The sequence below is a fragment of the Conger conger genome, chromosome 8 (genome assembly GCF_963514075.1).
Source record: "Conger conger chromosome 8, fConCon1.1, whole genome shotgun sequence".
Lineage (NCBI taxonomy): Eukaryota > Metazoa > Chordata > Actinopteri > Anguilliformes > Congridae > Conger > Conger conger.
In genome coordinates, this window is record NC_083767.1 from 53,213,017 (window position 1) to 53,231,957 (window position 18,941).

The window sequence follows — 18,941 nt, forward strand, 5'->3', positions numbered from 1 at the left end:
TGTGGGCGTTGGGGAGTGTTACAGACCACCCACGGCCTCTTTTTATTTTACATTCAAGAAAACTTGCCTGGCAGAAATGGCAAACGTGACAAACAAATGACGCGATAATAAGACCTTCTCAGACAGGAAAACAACATCCTGCAACATCTTTGGCTAGAGCAGTGTTCCCATACTCGTTGCCATGGAGGGCTGTGTGTATGCAGGTTCTCACTAACCAGTTAATGATGCCAATGATTCCAATGACTTATTCAGCCATTTGCATTTAACTGCATTAAAACACAGAATATAGGCAGCAGTGGTTGTTTAGACATTTCACTTTATATAGCCTACATTATGTGCGGACCTACAGCCCGAATTCAACAAATAATTGAACTAATGATAATCTGAGGATGGAATAAAAACCAGCATAACCTGCCCTCCATGGCACCAAGTGAGACCACTGGGCTGGAGAAAATGGGACACTCCCTGAGAGGGCCCTTTGACACATTTCTTAGAATATTGCAACCAATTACATTTGTGAATGGTGTGCTAATAGTTGCCTTTTCTTTTAGTAGCCCTGTGGCTGAGACCACCCTATATTTCTTGACATTTCATTCATTTAGCAGGCGGCATACTCACAATGTAAGAGAGCGTCTGAAAGCACAACAAATATTATATCACTATATGCACTAGTATGTAACGGCACGACTTTGATCTTTTTGAGTTGCTTATTTATCAGAGCTAGATCCTCATCTTCTTCGGAATGTATTCCGGACATGTTTACAGCGTCCTAATTGGTTGCTATGTACATGCTGTTTGCTTGGCTACAGTGGAAACAAAGACTACTAAATATTATAACAGAGCTTTGCTCAGAGTGGCTATGACTTAGTGGATATTTTGCCATTGTTACAAATGCATATCTGGCAGAAAGCTACATTATTACTTGTATAAATATACTTTAAAGAAATAATTTTAGTTCCGCAGTTCCACAGGCTCTCGGTCGCAGCGCTATAAAATTTTCCCGTGCCGCGGGTAAACTCTGGAGTGGATTCCGACTGGCATGTCGGGCACTGTGCTACTTCTCTAACTGGACTGGACTGCACAGAGGGGTGATTGTACACGTTTCCGAGCAACGAGTGTTTCAACCTGAAGATTTGCCAAAGAACGGTCAGTTTTGTTTGGTTTGCTGATAGTTTTTATTTAGCCTATTGTCGTGCAGTAGCCTATCGCCTGAAATACATTTTTCATTATATCATGTTGCTACACAATTAATTTAGCAAGTAGCATAGTTATGAGATGAAACATGGCCCCCGGTAATGCAATTTGTGTCCAAAACAATACTTGAATTTTTCATTTTTTTGATGAGCACATAACCAAGACCAAATTCGAGTGTTGCATAGTTGACCGTTTGAACTGACGGCTCTGGAATTTCATTAATAGATAGGTAGCTAATGCTTATTGTTCATTGTTTATTTAATACCTGCTCACGTGGCGAAACCGTTGCGTCATTGCGTAAATTACAGTAATGACAAAACTCAGGTAACATAAAATATATGGAGCATTGACACCATATGCGTAGCAGCAAATAGATTGAGTATGATGTGAATAATCATGTTTAGCAGATTTAATATTCTTAGGATGCAACATCCAACAGGGCTTGGATCAATTTTGCCTTTGACCTATAATCGGGCCAGTAGAAGGCCGTACTAGCTGTGATTGTTCTGCTGTGTATCTCCATGATTCTGGCAGGTGCAGGATGAACAGAGATGCAGAGGTATGGCGATCGGGAGCAGGACCACAGGATAAACTAGTTTCAGGGATATATATGGAGGCACCCATGGAAGGCATCCCTCAGCGATACCGCAGCATCCTGGGTCCTCTCTCCCTGTTCACTGAATGCACGCAAAACCAAGGTTAATATATCTGAATACAAGTGTGAAGAATAGAAAAGCGAGTGTCTGGCTGTGGGTGTGGAGACTAAAAAGCTGAGTATGTGTGAATTGGTGTGGTGAATATGTGTAGCTGGGAGTACACATGAAAATATAATGTGCGACGGACACACATGAATGTTATCACCTTGAGAGGATTTGGGGATGTATGGTCATGATGGGAGAGTGAGGCTTCACAGAGGATGGGTGGAGGTACCATGTGGTCTTGGTTTTTTTTTACAAAAGCCTGGCTGCTTTTAAAATATGCCTGGGTGTCAGTTCCTCCTCTCTGCTAACCAACCACGCACGGACATAATTTTAGCAAGCAGCCTTGTTTGGTATCTCAGGCTTATTTAGTATTACCTCAGGCTTAGAGATCTATGTATCTTGCTGTGGTCTATGCAGAACCAACTGGGCTGTATCTGGCATGTAGTTGTGGAGGTGAATGGATTTATCTCAGGCAGGGTTGAGGAGCAGCGCCCTGTTATTCCTGACCTGGAGGGACCGAGGGTGACCCCTACCTCCCTGAAGGAGCTGTGTCACCTGGTGCAGTGTAGGATACAGGGACAGCCTGCTCCCTCCTCTACATCCCATGAAGATCGGCAGACACTGGTGAGACAGACGTACACGCACATGCACATATATGCACACACACACACACGAGCACAGACACATACAAACACGCAGACATGCACACACGCACACACACACACACACACGCACACACATATGCACACACACAGAGTTTACCTGAATCGCATTCTTGTTTTTAACAGGCAGAGTTGCTCATGTCAGAGCTGGGCCTGGTTTGGCGTGATCTGAATGCACTGAGCAGTGACCCATCCCTGTCCCAGAAAGAGAACAATCAGCTTCACAGCGAGATCTTTAGCGAGGTCATTCGGGTCTGCGAGGAGATCTACATTCACTGCCTTCAAATGCTGGATACTACGAGCGAACGTGCTATTTTCAGCAACCAGGCCAACCTCATCCGTGTCAGGGCACAGATGGCCATGGCCTGCAGCAGTCTGTGAGTGTGTGTGTGTGTGCATATGTGTGTGTGTGTGTGTGTGTGTGTGCGTGTGTGTGTGCATCAGGGAATGGATGCATGGGATGAAACACAGTCACCAATGCCATGCAGTTGGATGAGCACATAACCAATACCAAAGCACATTGCTAGGGAAAACAAACTCTGCGCATAAAATATACTGCTGAAAATATTTTTTCTGTAGTGGAAATCCAGACTGAAGGAATGTGGTAATGCGCCCAACCAGCTCAGGTTCAGAATTTCTATTCATGCAATATCAGATGGTAAATACCCTCAAACCATTATGACTTTGACCTCATTTTTACAGACAATATGGAGTAATGAAAATGGCCAGTGTAAATTGCCTACAGCACCAACAGAGTGAATCTGACTTCACTGTGTCCTGTAGTCTACAATGTAAGGATCAACTTTCATGACGAGCAGGTTGTATTTGACCACACTGCGACACTCTCATTTTCATTGCAGTTTAAACATCCACACCATCAAGGAGAATGTTACTCTTGGAATCAAGACAATGAGGAAGAACAGGCTCAGTGCTGCAGAAAGCAATGAACACAGCGAACAGGGGTTGCCAGACATGCACTCTACTCCCCGTAGGATGAACCTATCGCAGCAGCCCAAGTCTAGTCGTGCAAAAAGTAGGCCAAGCCAGCAACAGAAGGACACCATTGAGAATGACCTAAAAGAGGTGAGGCCATAGCTAGTCCTTGGGTCATTGAGGAGGTCAGAGGGGATATCTCTGCAAGAATATTTTTGGGTGGCAGAGTAAAGGTCACAGGTGCCATCACAGGAAATGTTGTTCTTAGAATAAGATTGAGTCCCATGGAAACTTTCCCTGACTGGACCAGAGGAGCATCAGGGTCATATTCACATCCCACTGGAGGTGGAAATCATTGGGTTTATTCCAGTTGCTTGTTTTCAATCCTTGCAATCTCTGGAGAGGGTGAGGGAAAAAATGGAAGGATACAAGGATGGACGAATTGAGGCAGCATATACTAGGCAAATGGAATGTCCATGCTCAGTCAAGCGTCAGTTTGAAGTCGTGTCAGTTACAGACTTGGCATATGTGGAGGTGGATCATTTATATGTGACACCTTCTTTAAAGATGGTGGAACACCTTCTTTAAAGATGGTGGACCTCGATCGATTTCCATGTCACACGACAACCGAGGAGACAAATAGGATTGGAATGAGCCCCACTGTACACGGGGCCTAAGAGTTTTATTCTGCTTGCCATTACTGCCCTTGTACAGGAGATGACAGTGTTGTCCCATTTTGCATTTTTCTGTTTAACTTGATCTAGAGCATGAAACCATTACGTTTGATTGTGGTTACTTCCCTATGTTTCTTCCCTACTAATGTAATGGGGCCAACATCACCCCTGTGCTACACCCAATGAAGCATCCCCCCAAGGGTTGTTGCAATTACAGAGCAAACCATTAAGTGAATTTTCTGTTCAGTAGACAGGGCATTCAAACCATGACAGTGTTCTGCCTTCTGAATAAGCCCTCAGCCACAGAGTTAAAAATAGAAAAGGCTTAAGTTAGACGTGTCTTGTCCTGAATGATTTAATGTTTATGTGGGAACTTAACTTTCTCTGGCAGATCACAGAGAAGATTGAAGATCTGGACTTAAAACTTGTGTATGATCTTGTTACTTTTCCCACGGAGATTACTAATCGGGAAGTCACGCAGTGTAAGTCTCTTTCTCTATTTCTCTCTCTCTCTCTCACACACACACACACACACACACATACACACAATCAAAGCAAGCAAGCACACATTGTGAAAAGTGTGTTACACAAACATGAACACTCAAACTGGTGGAGGTTACAGTGGTGGTGTTTTATAGGTGTTGCAGAGAACACACACGGTGCAGTAGGTCAGAAGGATGACCTCACCACTAGTCCACGCCTCTGCAGAATGCAGGTAAAGGGTGCAATCTCAATACTTGGGTCTCATAGCATTAATTCTTGCCACAAGAAAATTGTGAGGTTGTATAAACATTTGGATATTACTTTTATTGCGTAATTCGTCTTATTTCACCTCACGATGACATTCCAGAACCAGGCAGCACAGAATATGAGTTTATGATGGTGAAAATATTCTGCCATTATCCATGTTTACACATACTTATAATATAATTCCAGTGTTAATATAATTGTCAGAAGTACCGTGGCATTATTGTAAAGGCCAGTTCAGTTGAAATTGCAGCATTATGACAGTGTACCCTGACATGGTTGGGATGTAGAAGTGCTTTATCTCTCTGTGTCAGAGTTGCAGCTCAATGCCAGAGCTGCAGCAGCAGATGTTGCTGGAGGAGATGCAGATGGAGGGGGCGGCATCTCGCCCCCAGACTCCGCTGGTGTTACCCGCCACTCCTCCCAGCCCTGAACCAGCTAAACCCATAGACCCAGCTGAAGACCTGAGGAGGTAGTGTCCATACACAGAGCACTCACTTCTGGATCCACTTAACATTCAAACTCCACCCCTGAACCTGCAAACAAAGCTTCATACCTACACAGCTCTCATGAAGTTCAACTATACAGCCTTTACCCGTTCCCTCACTGTCACCAGAGTACATCCTCACTGCACCCAAAACATGTTCATACCACACCTGTTTAGCATCCATGTGGGTTGTCCACACAACATCCACAGTGAGGAAATGGACATGAAATGTACATGTCAATTATGTTCGCACAGCTTGTACACAACCTCCACAACATTCACAGACTGTCCACTCAACATTGACACAGCACATACTAGATTAATCTATCATCAATGCCATTTCCACAAATGCGTAGAGTCTGCATACTGTATAGTGATGCACAAATGTGTGTGTGTGTGTGTGTGTACCTGTGTGTGTGCTTGTGTGTGTGTACCTGTGTGTGTGCTTGTGTGTGTGTGTAGGCTGTTAGAGGACAGTGATCCTCATGAGAAGATGAGGCTTAAAGACCCTGAAGCGGACGTCCCCCCTCTGATCAAAGCCCTGACCCACCGCAGCTCCACTAAACCACAGCTCCTGCAGCAGTCTCTGCAGGAGGAACACTTACCAGTCAGTCTGTAGACATACTTACTCTCTGCAGGAGGAACACTTACCAGTCAGTGTGTGGAAACACATACATGTGTATGTGTAGGAGCACTTATCTGTCACTGTGGTCTTAATCGCAGCAATAGTCACCTGTCTAAAGTTACACTTGCAAACATGCATGCATGCAGGAACACTTGTGTGTATGGTGTATAAACACTCACTTGCCTTCCTGACAACTGAAACACTGTGTTTCTCCAGAAGAAATTTAAGGGTTGTGATGACTTAAGTCAAGTTTAGGACAGTTGTTGATTGAATTCAATCCCGTAATGAAAAACATAAATAGTTGTTCTATCCAGTGGGATAGTTTTTGGCTTGATAACAACATAACAGCTTAGCAGAGGTATCAAGGTGCAGCTGTCACTCACCCTCCCATCTTCAGAGTCAGTTGGAGAATGAGGAGAAGACGGCAGAGAAGGTCCTGGTGGAGGAACCAGAGCACCCCCAGTCAGCGGTCGTCGATGTCATGTTCCCTCCAAACTTCATGGCCCGCTTGGCTGTGGCACGGGTTACTGACAGGGTGTACACAGATACCATCAGCATGCAGCCGTACCCGCCCATCTGCAACCACCTCACCGGGGAGGTAACCGCTAACATTCCACAGACGGAGGCGGACACATTAGTCTGCAGGTCACAGCAGTGCTGCCCTTGTTCACTCCGCAAACAGATTGAATTTACTCCTGCAATGTTACTTCCCCATCAGCTTGACTTCTCCTCTGTGGAATGGCTGGATCGCAACCTGTTTGAAGGAGCGGAAATAACTGAAGTTTACAGGGAATTATCAGAGTCTATTTCATCCAAGCATCTGGAATTTGACAACGTGAGTAAACTGCCTGTGTGTGTGTGTGTGTGTGTGTGTGTGCGGGCGTACGTTTGTGTGTAACTATGGGCGTAAATATTTTGACCCCCGATGCTCTCCTACCAGGACCCCATTTTTGAGCCGGCCATGGAGGATACCAGCTTCAGGAAATCACCCTCAACCAAGAGAAAGAGACCATGTTTCATCAACCCTGAGTTGAAGGGACAGAATCCTGCTAAAGTGTCCCAGAGGTTAGTCACTCACTGTAGCCTGTCTTACTCCCTGAGTTGCTAGGCAGTGGTATGCATCATCACTGTCAGCTGACTGTTCCTATGTTCAGTCATCTAAGGCCAAATATTCATATCATCCAAATTACAGTGGTATATTTAACCCTGTGCACTTGTACCTGTGTAATTAATTGTTTCACACCTTCACCTGTTGCTTGTGAATGATTTACATTTACATTTTACGTTTTAGTCATTTGGCAGACGCTTTTAATCCAAAGCGACTTACAAGTGCACTTAAGTCAAGTGACATGTTTTGTATTTGTCGGTAATGCCATACTGAAGGCAATAGACTCATATGTAGGCATGTGCGTGTTGTCAGGAGAAGGACCAAAAATCAGCCGTACCATGAGAGACCGCAGGATGTTACATCACGGGAGTACAAAGTCTGGCTGCAGTGGTGGAAGTCCCATCTGTCTGTGGAGGACTATCTGAACTATATCTCCACCCAGGTAAGATCCTGGCTGCAGCCAGTAATACCTCACATGTACACGTGGTAACACTCTAATCTCATTGTTGTTGCCACTACTCAATTTCCTGGAAATCTGACTAGATAAGTTGTTCGCTGGTCTATCCAAGTGTATATACATACACACACACCCTCTCATCCATGTGATGTACACAGTATGGAGTCTATTGTCCCTGCTCTCATTGGTCAGCAGCAGTGGCGGTAGTAGGTTAATCAGGTATTTGACTGGTCTCTAGGACTAAAGACGTCTGCAGTTATACACCATAGCTCTTATCTTATCTAGCTCTTATATAGCTCTTATTTCTGAAGGAGTTAGATTACCTGGGAGCAGTGTTTCACCTCTATGACAGTGATGATGACGAAAGCAAGACTAGACCTCTCACACTTCAGCAGAAAGAGAGTAAAAAGTGAGTAACTTGCTCTCTTCTAGTCAACATGCACAATGTACTCTGAAACCAGGGCAGTATAATGTGTATACAAGAAAGTAGAATCACATAAGGCAACTGAAAAGTACTGTCACAAGCCAATGTCAGAACAACTTTAATGTGCATTCACAGACTGTTGGACCACTGAAACATTCCTTCATATCAGAACTGAAACTGATTAATTATACCCTGCAAAGCTATACAGAGACAATGTGATCAATACACACACATGTCTGCAGGGCTATTATAAGGGTTTGTCCTTTATTGTCCTTTATTAATATCATTCCTTCTGTTTATCAATGGAGGCGAAAGGAGAAGATTGATGCTCTGAAGAGTAAAAAGGGTGAATTTGAGACGGGGTTGTGGAACGTGAACTCTGTCATGCTCGGGGGACTCGGGAAGGATCCAGAACTGGAGGGTAAAACCTGAAGACGGCTGAACCGAAGCCAAATTCACCTGTCACTCAAAACAGTGACACAGAATCCACTGCAGTCACACTAAATTCACTGAGGTCATATTTCATAGGATTAATGATTCCGGACCTACTTTTCCATGTTTCCTCATAAACTACATGCGAGAGTACACACTAGTATTGTGTCTTTAATGGTTTCTCATATAATCACTTATTAATTTCTTATTTTATATTCCAAAAGCTAATTTTGTGCTGATATGCCCATGTAGTAATACGGTGCACAGTGTGGAGCTAGAATGATTGTCTGGCTTTTTTATCCATGCTTGTAAGCACCTTTATTGTGTGCTCTGTGTCTATTGGCTGAAGTATGTTTCCCGTTGTCTCTTTTCAGATGATAGCCCAAATAATGAAACACCTGTCAGCTCCAAACAGGTGGGGAGACTCAACATCTTTATAAACTGCACAGCTATATAATGACTAGAGCTCATAAACAATATATGCATGCATATATATGCATTTTCTGTCCATATCTATTAATTTAATTTCTAGTACAATCATTTTCCAGGAATACATTCATGTATTCTGTCTTCAGAGCAGTCAAAGCCCTTGACATAACATGTGGGAAGTAATATTTTAGTGATTGGGAAGTGCCATTATATACATTGGTCAGATTCTCATTCAAAGTGTGGTTTGCAGAGATGTCACATGTTTGACACATGCCCCCTCTGACTATTCAATCACTTCCCCTGTGTCTCAGTTTGAATTGCTGGTCAGAATCTACACCATCACTTTTGATGTGTCGTTGATTTACACTGGAAAGGTATAAACCTGGCATGTGAAACTAATTGCGGAGAATTAGCATGCATATGTGTGGTCAATATGTGTGATATTGGTCTGTTTCTGTGTCTGTGTTTATTTTTTTTAGTGTTTTTTGTGATTGTGGGGTTGAAAACATGCTTCTGTGCCATGTTTGTGTTGCTCTGTAAATTAATGTGGCTTGTCATTGTCGGGTTCTCTGTGTGAGGAGTTATATTAATTTGCTTGGTTTGCGTGACTATGTAGAAGGAGCACGGAGCAGGGGTCGGGTCAGAGCGGGATAAGGGCAGCCAGCGGGTCCAGAGACCGGAGGGAAATCAACTGCAGATGCGACTGGAGAAACTCTGGAGAGCCCTCTGCTTCCCGGAGGGAATGAGGCAGGACATGGCCCTCAAATACAGCTCCAGCACACACAGGGACCAGCTTCAGGAGGTACTGTGGACAATATTACAGTTATTCATTCATTCATTCATTATCCTACCCCGCTTATCCTGAACAGGGTCGCAGGGGGGCTGGAGCCTATCCCAGCATAAATTGAGCGAAAGGCAGGAATACACCCTGGACAGGTCGCCAGTCCATCGCAGGGCACACACACCATTCACTCACACACTCATACCTACGGGCAATTTAGACTCTCCAATCAGCCTAACCTGCATGTCTTTGGACTGTGGGAGGAAACCCACGCAGACACGGGGATATTACAGTTATTCACATCTGAAATTATAGCAGATGCAGGTTAAGAACCCGCAATATTACAACAAAAGGGGGAAATGATCATGTAGTTACACATCAGAGACATGCATTTAACAGCCGAAGGACGGGCTTGCGGTGGATCTCTACATATTAATGAGGTTAATAATGCATGCTTTCACAGAAAGAGCAGGATCTTCATCAGAGACAAAGAGTGGGATTCTACAGCAGAAGAAATTTACATGAAATTTCATACCCAGCAAAACAAGAGAGCCGCAGTTTGGTTTAAGGACTGTATGTGGATGTTGTCAGCTGCTAAAGTTATGGTTATGGTTTGCAGACAACTAAAAGGCTACAAAAGATCACTTGCATCTGTCTATCTATATATCTATTTATGTATTCATTTTTATTATTTATTTCTTTATTCTCACAGGGAAACAGAATACATAGATATTTTCATTGTCACAGGGAAACAGAATGCAGAATGCCTTCAGGTATCAGTTTTCCACAGTGCGTTGTCAGCTGCAGTCAGAATAGATCTTTGGTGCAGAGCCCTGATAGGTTATGCAACCTGGTTCCCCAGCTCCTGTTCCTAACTGCTGCATTCTCTTATATTTGGGATGAAGCCTGTCATATTCACCATGCTTCACTGCGCAGCCTTCTCTCATAACATAATCTAAAGTCTAACTTTGGCAGTTCCCATCAACTCCTGCCACCTGAGACACCTTCTGCCGTTCGACAACTACATGCGGCTGGAATGGCTTTTCTTTTTGTTTACGGAAAAGATTTTGGGGCTAATTGACAAGACTGTGCCTAAACTTGGTGTGTCTTCCATTTCCAGGCCATTGTGGAGTGGGAGCGCACCGCACAGTTGATCCAGCAGAGGGAGACTGTGCTCGCCCAACTGGAGCAGTTTGAGAAGGACGCCTCGGACCCCAACAGGTTCTTCCAGCAGGGTAACGCTGGTCCTTATTCTGTCGCTTAACGTCCGTATTACCCACAGTCCTCCTCAGACACAACAGTCATGTGACACACAATTCTCCCCAGATACAGTTACAGTTGTTACCATTGAGAACGCGCTGGCTGGTAGGAGAATAGCCTACAGGAGGGAGGGAGTTGCCATGGCGGATACATAGAAAGTATATTGCCTCTGGTTGTGTCTGAACATGAGGGCCCCATGTTCTTGATTTTAAGATTTTCCAGTAAGAATTTATGGGTTTAATAAATGTTTTTAAAATATATGTATGCCTGCTGTAAGAAGAGTGCTTTTGCACTCTTCCCTCCTATATAATAAAATCTCTTGGGAACTGTGAATGAAATAAAATGCAGATGGTGACAGATCGGCACCATTCCCTGCAGGTTATGGAGGCTCATCCAAGGCAAGGATGGATGAATCAAAGCACAGGGAGAAACTAAACTCCCAGATGTCCGCCCTGGAGAAGGTGCTCCAGAGGTCCATACAGGAGATTAAAGAGCATTTCAATGACACAGTGACATACAGGGTGAGTAGAGCCCTTCATTCCTCATTTTCTAATGTATACACACTGAGTCTCATGACGAATATATTACATGGCTATAGTCTCTGCCCCTCTCATGGGGCAATAAAAGACTTGTTTATGTTATTTGTTGGCTGAGTAGATGCCTTGTCCTGGGTAACTCACAGTATCTACTGTGCAGTACAATACACACGCTGTTATACTCCATTTAATGCGTTTAAAAAGCAGAACTTTTTACGAATTCAGCTTGGGTAAAGTGCCTTCCATAACCACAGTATTGCAGCTTAGATAACCCTGACCCAGCTATATCACCCGACCCTGTGTCCCTGCCTCTAATGAGACGGTCTCTGGCAGTGTCCTGGGCTGGTTCTGACTGTTCTGCGGGGGCGGTTACAGGGCAGGCCGTACAAGGAGAAGATGCGCTGGGACCGTATTGAGATGCTGTACTGGCTGCAGCAGGAGCGACGCATCCAGGCCCTGGAGAAGGTGGTGGAGGGTGCGGGGGCTATTCCCGCCAGACTCCCTCCACTGGAGTCACGGCAGAAGCGCTCCTGCACAAACCCCGCAGAAAACCCCCACCCGGATCCTGAGCCACACTGCCAACGCTTGCTCTGACACTGCCTCCAACATGTAAACAAATAAATGTGATTCTCTGACAGTACATCTTTACTTTCCGTCTGAAGACAAGTGGTCATATTACATTACATTACATTACATTACATTATTGGCATTTGGCAGACACTCTTATCCAGAGCGACGTATAGTTGATTAGACTAAGCAGGAGACAGTCATCCCCCGGAGCAATGCAGGGTTAAGGGCCTTGCTCAAGGGCCCAACGGCTGTGCAGATCTTATTGTGGCTACACCAGGATTAGAACCACCAACCTTGTGTGTCCCAGTCATTTAACTTAACCGCTACGCTACAGGCCGCCCCACATATAATGTGTCAAGTGTTTGCAGAGGTTGTGATTTGAGTAAGATGCAGTAGAGCTGGGGTACTCAAATCTGGCCCTTGAATTCATATCCGGCCCTGGTTTTCTTCCCTCCCAGGTAATTAACTGAACAGTTAGTGCTACTGATTGGCCTGGCTGGCTTCACAGCTGACTCCCAGGTAAAGGGACAGTGGAAAATCAGCAGGGACTCAGCAAAATCACTTATTTTTCAAGCTTTTCCTTTCCTTGCTGCTGACCCGGAAATCGACCTTCTTTAAGGACATTCCTTCCCATTAAATGTTCTTTCTTGGTGCTTGAAGTTGAAGTTAGGAACTCCCAATTTTTTGATCCGTTGAGCAAGAAAACATCTGTGCATCCTTTGTGGAAGTATTGTCTTGGAACCAGACATAAATGATCCACCTCTCCCCATCTGCCACGCATCTGCCATGCATGTCATTGACGTGGTTTTGAACTGACATTTGAAGGAGCAATTAGCCTAATCTGTCAAGCATTTGCCTAATTTACATTTTCTGGACTTGCCCGTCTTTACTCCTCTTTCATCTTTTCCTATCCTCTACCAATGGGTGGGGCTAGGGGCAAGAAAAGGAGAAAGAGGAGAAAAATAAGGGATTGGAAAGAAACCCCAGGTTGTAGTGTCTGCAGGTATTCCCCCCCCGCCATTGAGAAAAGCAGCTGATTTCACTAATGAGCTCACTTGCTGAACCAAGGAGATAAAATAATTAGTGAAATCAGGTGGTGCAAATATCTGCAGACACTGTCACCGGTAGGACCTGGAGTAGCACTGCTCTGAATGTTTCTGAAGATATTCAGCTGAATGTCTGTAGACGTGCAAGATGTTATTCAAATATGAAAAATGAATGATTGGAATGTTGGGTATTACTAATTTCTCATTTCTGATATGGAAACATAAAAGAGGCCAATGAGGCCTCAAATGTTTTTCATGTAGTCTCAGTATATAAAGCACCTTTCAGTAAGCATCCAGTAGATGGCACTATATAACAACTGATGATTTGTTGATCTGTAATAGACTGGTTCCCAGGCAACTGCATTTGAGTAAATAGAACTGGCCCCACTGTGGGGAAATCACATGTAAAGGCATGTGCGTGTACCTGTAAAATCTATTATAAACGTTCTTCCATCATTTCTTACAAAATGTAGTCCAAACCCCTTTAAAATATAAATTATTTATAGTTAAATGTTTAATTTCACCTTCACTTTATTTATTACTTTAAATGTTTCAAACTTTGTTTTAGCATAAAATCTTCATCCTTTTATAGAGGTGACCAGGGCAGTAGCGAGGGCAGGGTATGTCAGTGACTCAATCAGCAGGGTGTATGCATATGAATGAGTGCCTTCTTTCTTCAGAGATGGGGTCGGGGGAGGTGTCTGTGTTCTATGCCATCACCCACTCTGGTCCATGAATGGGAAAGGAAAGAGTTTCTTTGATTGTTTTCTGTTGAAATGTCCTTTCAAGTCTGCAAATACTTAACATACACACTCAGTGACCACTTTACATGACATTACATTATTGGCATTTGGCAGAGCGATGTACAGTTGATTAGACTAAGCAGGAGACAATTCTCCCCTGGAGCAATGCCCCCTTAAAGGAAAGGCCTTGCTCAAGGGCCCAATGGCTGTGGGGATACGAACGGGATTAGAACCACCGACCTTGCGTGTCCCAGTCATTTACCTTAACCACTACGCTACTTTACTGGGTATTTATTAGACTTATTGGTCTGTTGTTGCCTATCCACTTAAGAGGTTTGACGTGTTGTGTGTTCAGAGATGCTCTTCTGCATACTGTTGTAATGTGTGGTTATACCCTGTCTGGCACCGACAATCATTCCACGGTCAAAGTCACTTCGATCACATTTCTTCCCCATTCTGACATTTGGTCTGAAAAACATCTGAACCTCTTGACCATTTAGTTGCTGCCACATGATTGGCCGATTAAATATTCACATTATTAGGTAGACCTGTACACCAGCTTGTTAAAGTGCTCAGTGAGTGTAGATTGATTGATCCTCAAAATATGAGTCAAGAACATGTTCTTTAAGAGATATCCGTTGAAAACACATTCATCATGTTCACCGAGTATTGTACCTCATCAGTGCATGACGCCTCACCTGTGTGGAATGTGTCATGTGTAGAAGCTGCTCTGTGTTACATCACTATGAGTAGCGATGACAGCAGGATCCATGGTGCTGGTTTCTGCAGGGTCAAGCTGGTGTCAGCAGACACCCTGCATTAAAATGAGGCGGCACTAACTGTGCTCTAGTACGATGCATCGGACCCCAGGAACCTGGAGAGCAGTCAGATCACCCAGGAATAGGGCAGCCGAAGGGTTTGGAATGGAAAAGATCTGTGCCTATGGCTTTTCTTAAACGTTACCAGAACCTTGATTTTAATGTTTCAAACACGTTTAGGTCAATGTAACCCTATAGTCCGCAGGTTTTACATCATTAATAATGGCTTATTTTCTACAATGCTTTTGAGTGTTGGGTGTATATTCTGAGCCTCTGGAGACAGGTGGGGGGGGGCAGGTGCTCTGATTTCATCAGCCCTCGGCAGGTCTGGCTTGGGCAGGGACTGCTGTTCCAGACAGGCTCCACCCCCGGGGTTTCAAACAGCACTGCGACATGAAGGGGAGCCTATTGTCGCAGCGATGAATGACGGCAGCCAGGTGAAACGATACCCTCGAATATTATGTTTCAGTCCAATAAAATGCAGGCCAAAGACGGGATTTTCAGACATGTCTACCCCTGGCCGGAGGTTTCTCCGACGTTATTACAGAGGAATGCACCTTTCCCATTGTCCTGCGTTAATGGACGTTATGAGTGTGCGAGGTAAAATGCCACACATTCTCATTCGGGAGGCTCTGGAGATGTGGCATCTTAAAGGAAATTTTTCATTCACAGCTCTGTGGAAAAAGAGCATCTGCATTCAATCCCTGCCAAAGTTCATTCCAACTCCCGCTGCTCCAAAGCTCTGAAGCGAAAGAAGAGACATGCCCTGGAGTTTGGGCCTGGAGAGGAAAAGCAGCCAGGCTTTTATTCAATGTGTGTCAAAGTGCAACGCAGATGGTTTTTGTCTATGAAGCTCTGTCCTCGGTCACGTTATTGCAGTCAAAGTTTGAGTTTTTGATCCTGTTATCAGGATATCACTGGTTAGTGACCAGTAAAGACAATGTAATCATGTGCACAGACAGTGCAGTTATGAGTGTGTGGGCTGAACACACAGTGGGGACTAAATATTCAGGCCTTGGAATGGTCTAATAGACAATCACTCAAACAGAACCCTGTTGTGCATTGCCTTTCATAATGGATCACCCAGGAAAAGTTGGGTTGGAAGAACCCCTTAGTTGAAATAAGTTTACCACATTGTTCATTTTCAAAAGATGTAGTGTGCATGTCATTAATCCATATCGGATAAGGCTGCAAAACCCTGCTTCTGGAGATCTACTGTCATGCAAGTTTTAATTTCAACCCCAATTTGGCACACTTGTTTATACTAAATTAGCAGCTTAACAAGATCTCTAGCTGTTGAATGAGGTGTGCGTTGTTAGGGTTGAAGTGAAAACCCTACAGGATGGCAGATCTCCACGAACAGGGTTGGACAGCCCTGCTCTAGGACACGCAATGATATTACCAATAATGTACAATCCAGATAATGGTTATTCTAAGTCTAAACATGCACTTCACCAATAGAAATGTGAGCAAAATATTTTTTCAGATTTTACTGAATTCCATCTCCCAGACCCCAATTTACCACTGACTTACCAAATGCTGTGTGTGGTCATAAAAACTGCAATACCTAAAATGTACCTTTAGGGGGCAGCATGTCCTATCATGCATTAATGACAGCATACAAATGACCTGGGATGACATATTAGTCATTCATGACTAATCTCCCACAGGGCATACAGTGCTGCCATGTTACCTGTACATGTGGAGGGGAAAAATGAGTCAAGTTAATCCTTAAAATAAATGCCATCACTCAAAATGAAAGTTGAACACACCCTTTTAAATGACTGTTTTTTTTTTTTCAAAGTTTTTTGGTGACATTAGAAAGCTTTCAGTAACAGCGTTTCCTTGTATTGCGTCCCAGGAATAAAATGAGACTCTTTAAATAAACCTCCCTCTTCTTTTTCACCAAACTTTGCTGATTCTTTCCACCAAATCTGATGTCTTTAACTTTTAATGAATTGTCAGATAATGCTTGACATACAGCAAAAAAAAACAATAAAACAATTAAAACAGTTAAAAATTCAAAATTTCGTTTTATTTACAGACTTAATTGTTGTTTTCCAGTGTTTTAAAAGCAACAAAAATAAATACACATATGTTACAAAACATTTCCAGTGTCTACGGTCATATAAAAATGAAAATATGAACAGCTGTTTTTTTTAAGGAATAAAAAGATGTGATCCCATGAAGAGGGTGGAAACGAGGCTGGGGGAATGCTGACACGAACTAAGCAGACTCCGCGGGCACACTTTTCAAAAGGCGTTCGCCAGTCAATCATGAGGCTTTAGCCCATCTGTGCAGATTCACAGATCTTTACATCACCTGGATGGTCCTATCCACCACACCAGCTGCATCAGCTCATCCCCACGCTAAAGATATATTGCAATGCCTGCACAGCACTGTGTGCAAAAAGCAGGACTAGGGAAAGAAGGGAACAGTGGTCACTCTCAGAAGTGTAGGAGGCCCATTCCTTGTTTTCTCACAGGACTCGGGAACCTAAAGCTCATTCTAACAGGGAACGAAGGCAAACAAAGGCACTCTGTTCGGCAATTTCAAACACTGTTTCCATGGAGACATCCTTTATTATAACACTGTAAAACCAGTCTGTGACAGAGTTTACGTGTTTCTGTGCCTTTGTTAGCTTTGAAGAGGACGGAATGAGAATGAGCTAGAATCACATGGCAGTTTTCTAGTGGTTTCGATACCCAGAAGACTTATCGTCTGACTTTGTGTTCAGCTGGCATAATGGACATGCTTTTCACAGAAAAAGCTGTGGAGTTAGAGGAGAAATGGGGTCATGAAGGTCTCGTACGGAGTCGGACCTTTGATGAGAAAAGGTTTCAGCTGCCCTTTGATTGGTTGGTGTGCTGTAGCACCCCCTGATGCGGACCCCCTTTCTCACAAACGAGGACGGGTGAACTGAACTTCTCAATGTCATTTGTGAGAAAGGCTTCATTCCATGTGTTAGCATTACCAACGCTGGTCATTATATTCCCAACTGAGTGCTATTCATTCTGCCTAAGGCACTTAGGAGTAGACCCATCTTTTCTCCAGAGCACTGAGTTCAAAGTATAAAATGTGTATGACAAACCTGACCACTCAGATATTTTGTTGTATTTTGTTCCTTCTTATATTCTTAGCAGTCCTTCAAAAACTAATGATTACTGTAATGATATTACTGCAATCAATGTGGAGGTTTTACAACTGTAAGGCAAGAGGGTGGTTGTTTTGGCCTGAAACTGGCTATAGCAGAGGCTGGTTCTGCTCCTTTACAAGGCTCCAATACTGCATGCCCAGGGAAGGACAGTCACACAATGCCAGGCATCAACATTTACCACAGATTATTCAATGAAACCCCGCAGATATTTTCTTCAAGAAATGGTGCAAATATGTAATACACCCACAAGGCCAAACATCTCTTTTGACCATGGGCAGATCGGATAGCATGCCAATATCAAGTTAAACCTGTGCAATCACACGGTCATAAACAACAGCAGATGACCCCAGGGCAGAACCTCCAGCATTGACAATTACCTTAAAAATACTAATTATAATATACAAATGAGCTTTACTCTCTCCTATGAAACAAGGCAAAATACAAAACATAAAAAAATATATCTACAAATTAATTACATGCAGAAAGCAACTGTTTTAAGACTGGTTTCCTCCCAGGAAAGGCAGAACGTAGAGAAGAGGGCACTTGTGGGTGTTTTTTTTGCGGTTTGCAGTTCATGACGACAGAGTCACCGCAGAGCTCATAGTGTCGGTGTGGAGTCCCTGAGGACCCGCGGGGCTCTGTCCGCACACAGACGTGCACGAGCTTCAGCAAAACAGTGCCACCTGGTGGCTGTATCACGTAACAAAGTTTTTACTTTCCAGGCTTCAGCCTTTGACCAGCCATTCTCGCGCTATCTGTGGGACGGGGTGCACACACTATGCATGCTGGGGGACGTAGTTCCCACCTCCTCTGGTGGTTTGGCACAGGTTCGCCATCTCGTTGAGCCCCCCCCCTCCCCTCACTTGTACACAGTCCTGTACATTCCCTTTTTCTTTTTTCTGGCAGGCAGAAGTCTGCAGTAATACTGTTCTCCATAGGAGCTGAGGAGGTAAGGCACATGGGGGGGGGTTCTAAGGGCGGGGGGCCACGAACCCCGCATTTATATACGGCACGCAGGCAAAGGCGGGGCCCCTACCCTCCCCCCTCCCCCTCCTCATGAAGGCACGGTCTCCTTGGATTTCCTGCTGGGTCAGATTGAGGTTTCGTTACTTCCGCTGCGTGTGGAGAGAGAGGGAAGGGACACATGCGGGTTAGGA

At 44.1% G+C, this 18,941-nt stretch overlaps 2 protein-coding genes across 4 annotated transcripts in view; one reads left to right on the top strand and one right to left on the bottom strand.

Moving 5' to 3' along the window:
• Positions 1–1,010: 1,010 nt before the first annotated feature.
• ccdc87 (coiled-coil domain containing 87) lies at positions 1,011–12,227 on the top strand. Its single transcript, XM_061253193.1, has 19 exons — positions 1,011–1,146; positions 1,729–1,892; positions 2,368–2,519; positions 2,684–2,934; positions 3,418–3,640; positions 4,556–4,646; positions 4,803–4,879; positions 5,226–5,383; positions 5,861–6,005; positions 6,421–6,621; positions 6,742–6,858; positions 6,964–7,088; positions 7,444–7,573; positions 7,900–7,997; positions 8,321–8,433; positions 9,518–9,675; positions 10,775–10,889; positions 11,293–11,435; positions 11,826–12,227. Exons 2-19 carry the CDS (start codon positions 1,736–1,738, stop codon positions 12,042–12,044), a joined length of 2,673 nt encoding a protein of 890 aa, XP_061109177.1. The 5' UTR covers positions 1,011–1,146; positions 1,729–1,735; the 3' UTR covers positions 12,045–12,227.
• A 4,413-nt stretch (positions 12,228–16,640) lies between these two features.
• Positions 16,641–18,941, bottom strand: part of LOC133134984 (cadherin EGF LAG seven-pass G-type receptor 1-like) — an 83,160-nt gene continuing 80,859 nt past the window's right edge. For all 3 annotated transcript variants that reach the window (XM_061251677.1, XM_061251678.1, XM_061251676.1), the window contains exon 35: positions 16,641–18,899. In XM_061251677.1, the coding sequence (XP_061107661.1) occupies positions 18,875–18,899 (25 nt within the window). In that variant the 3' untranslated portion in view covers positions 16,641–18,874. The remainder of the gene's footprint in view (positions 18,900–18,941) is intronic.

Coding starts and splice junctions, on each gene's coding strand:
- ccdc87 (XM_061253193.1), top strand. CDS start 1,736: ATGAACAGAGATGCAGAGGTATGGCGATCGGGAGCAGGACCACAGGAT. Junction 4,647..4,802: donor TAATCGGGAAGTCACGCAGT/GTAAGTCTCTTT, acceptor GGTGTTTTATAG/GTGTTGCAGAGAACACACAC. Junction 6,622..6,741: donor GCAACCACCTCACCGGGGAG/GTAACCGCTAAC, acceptor CTTCCCCATCAG/CTTGACTTCTCCTCTGTGGA.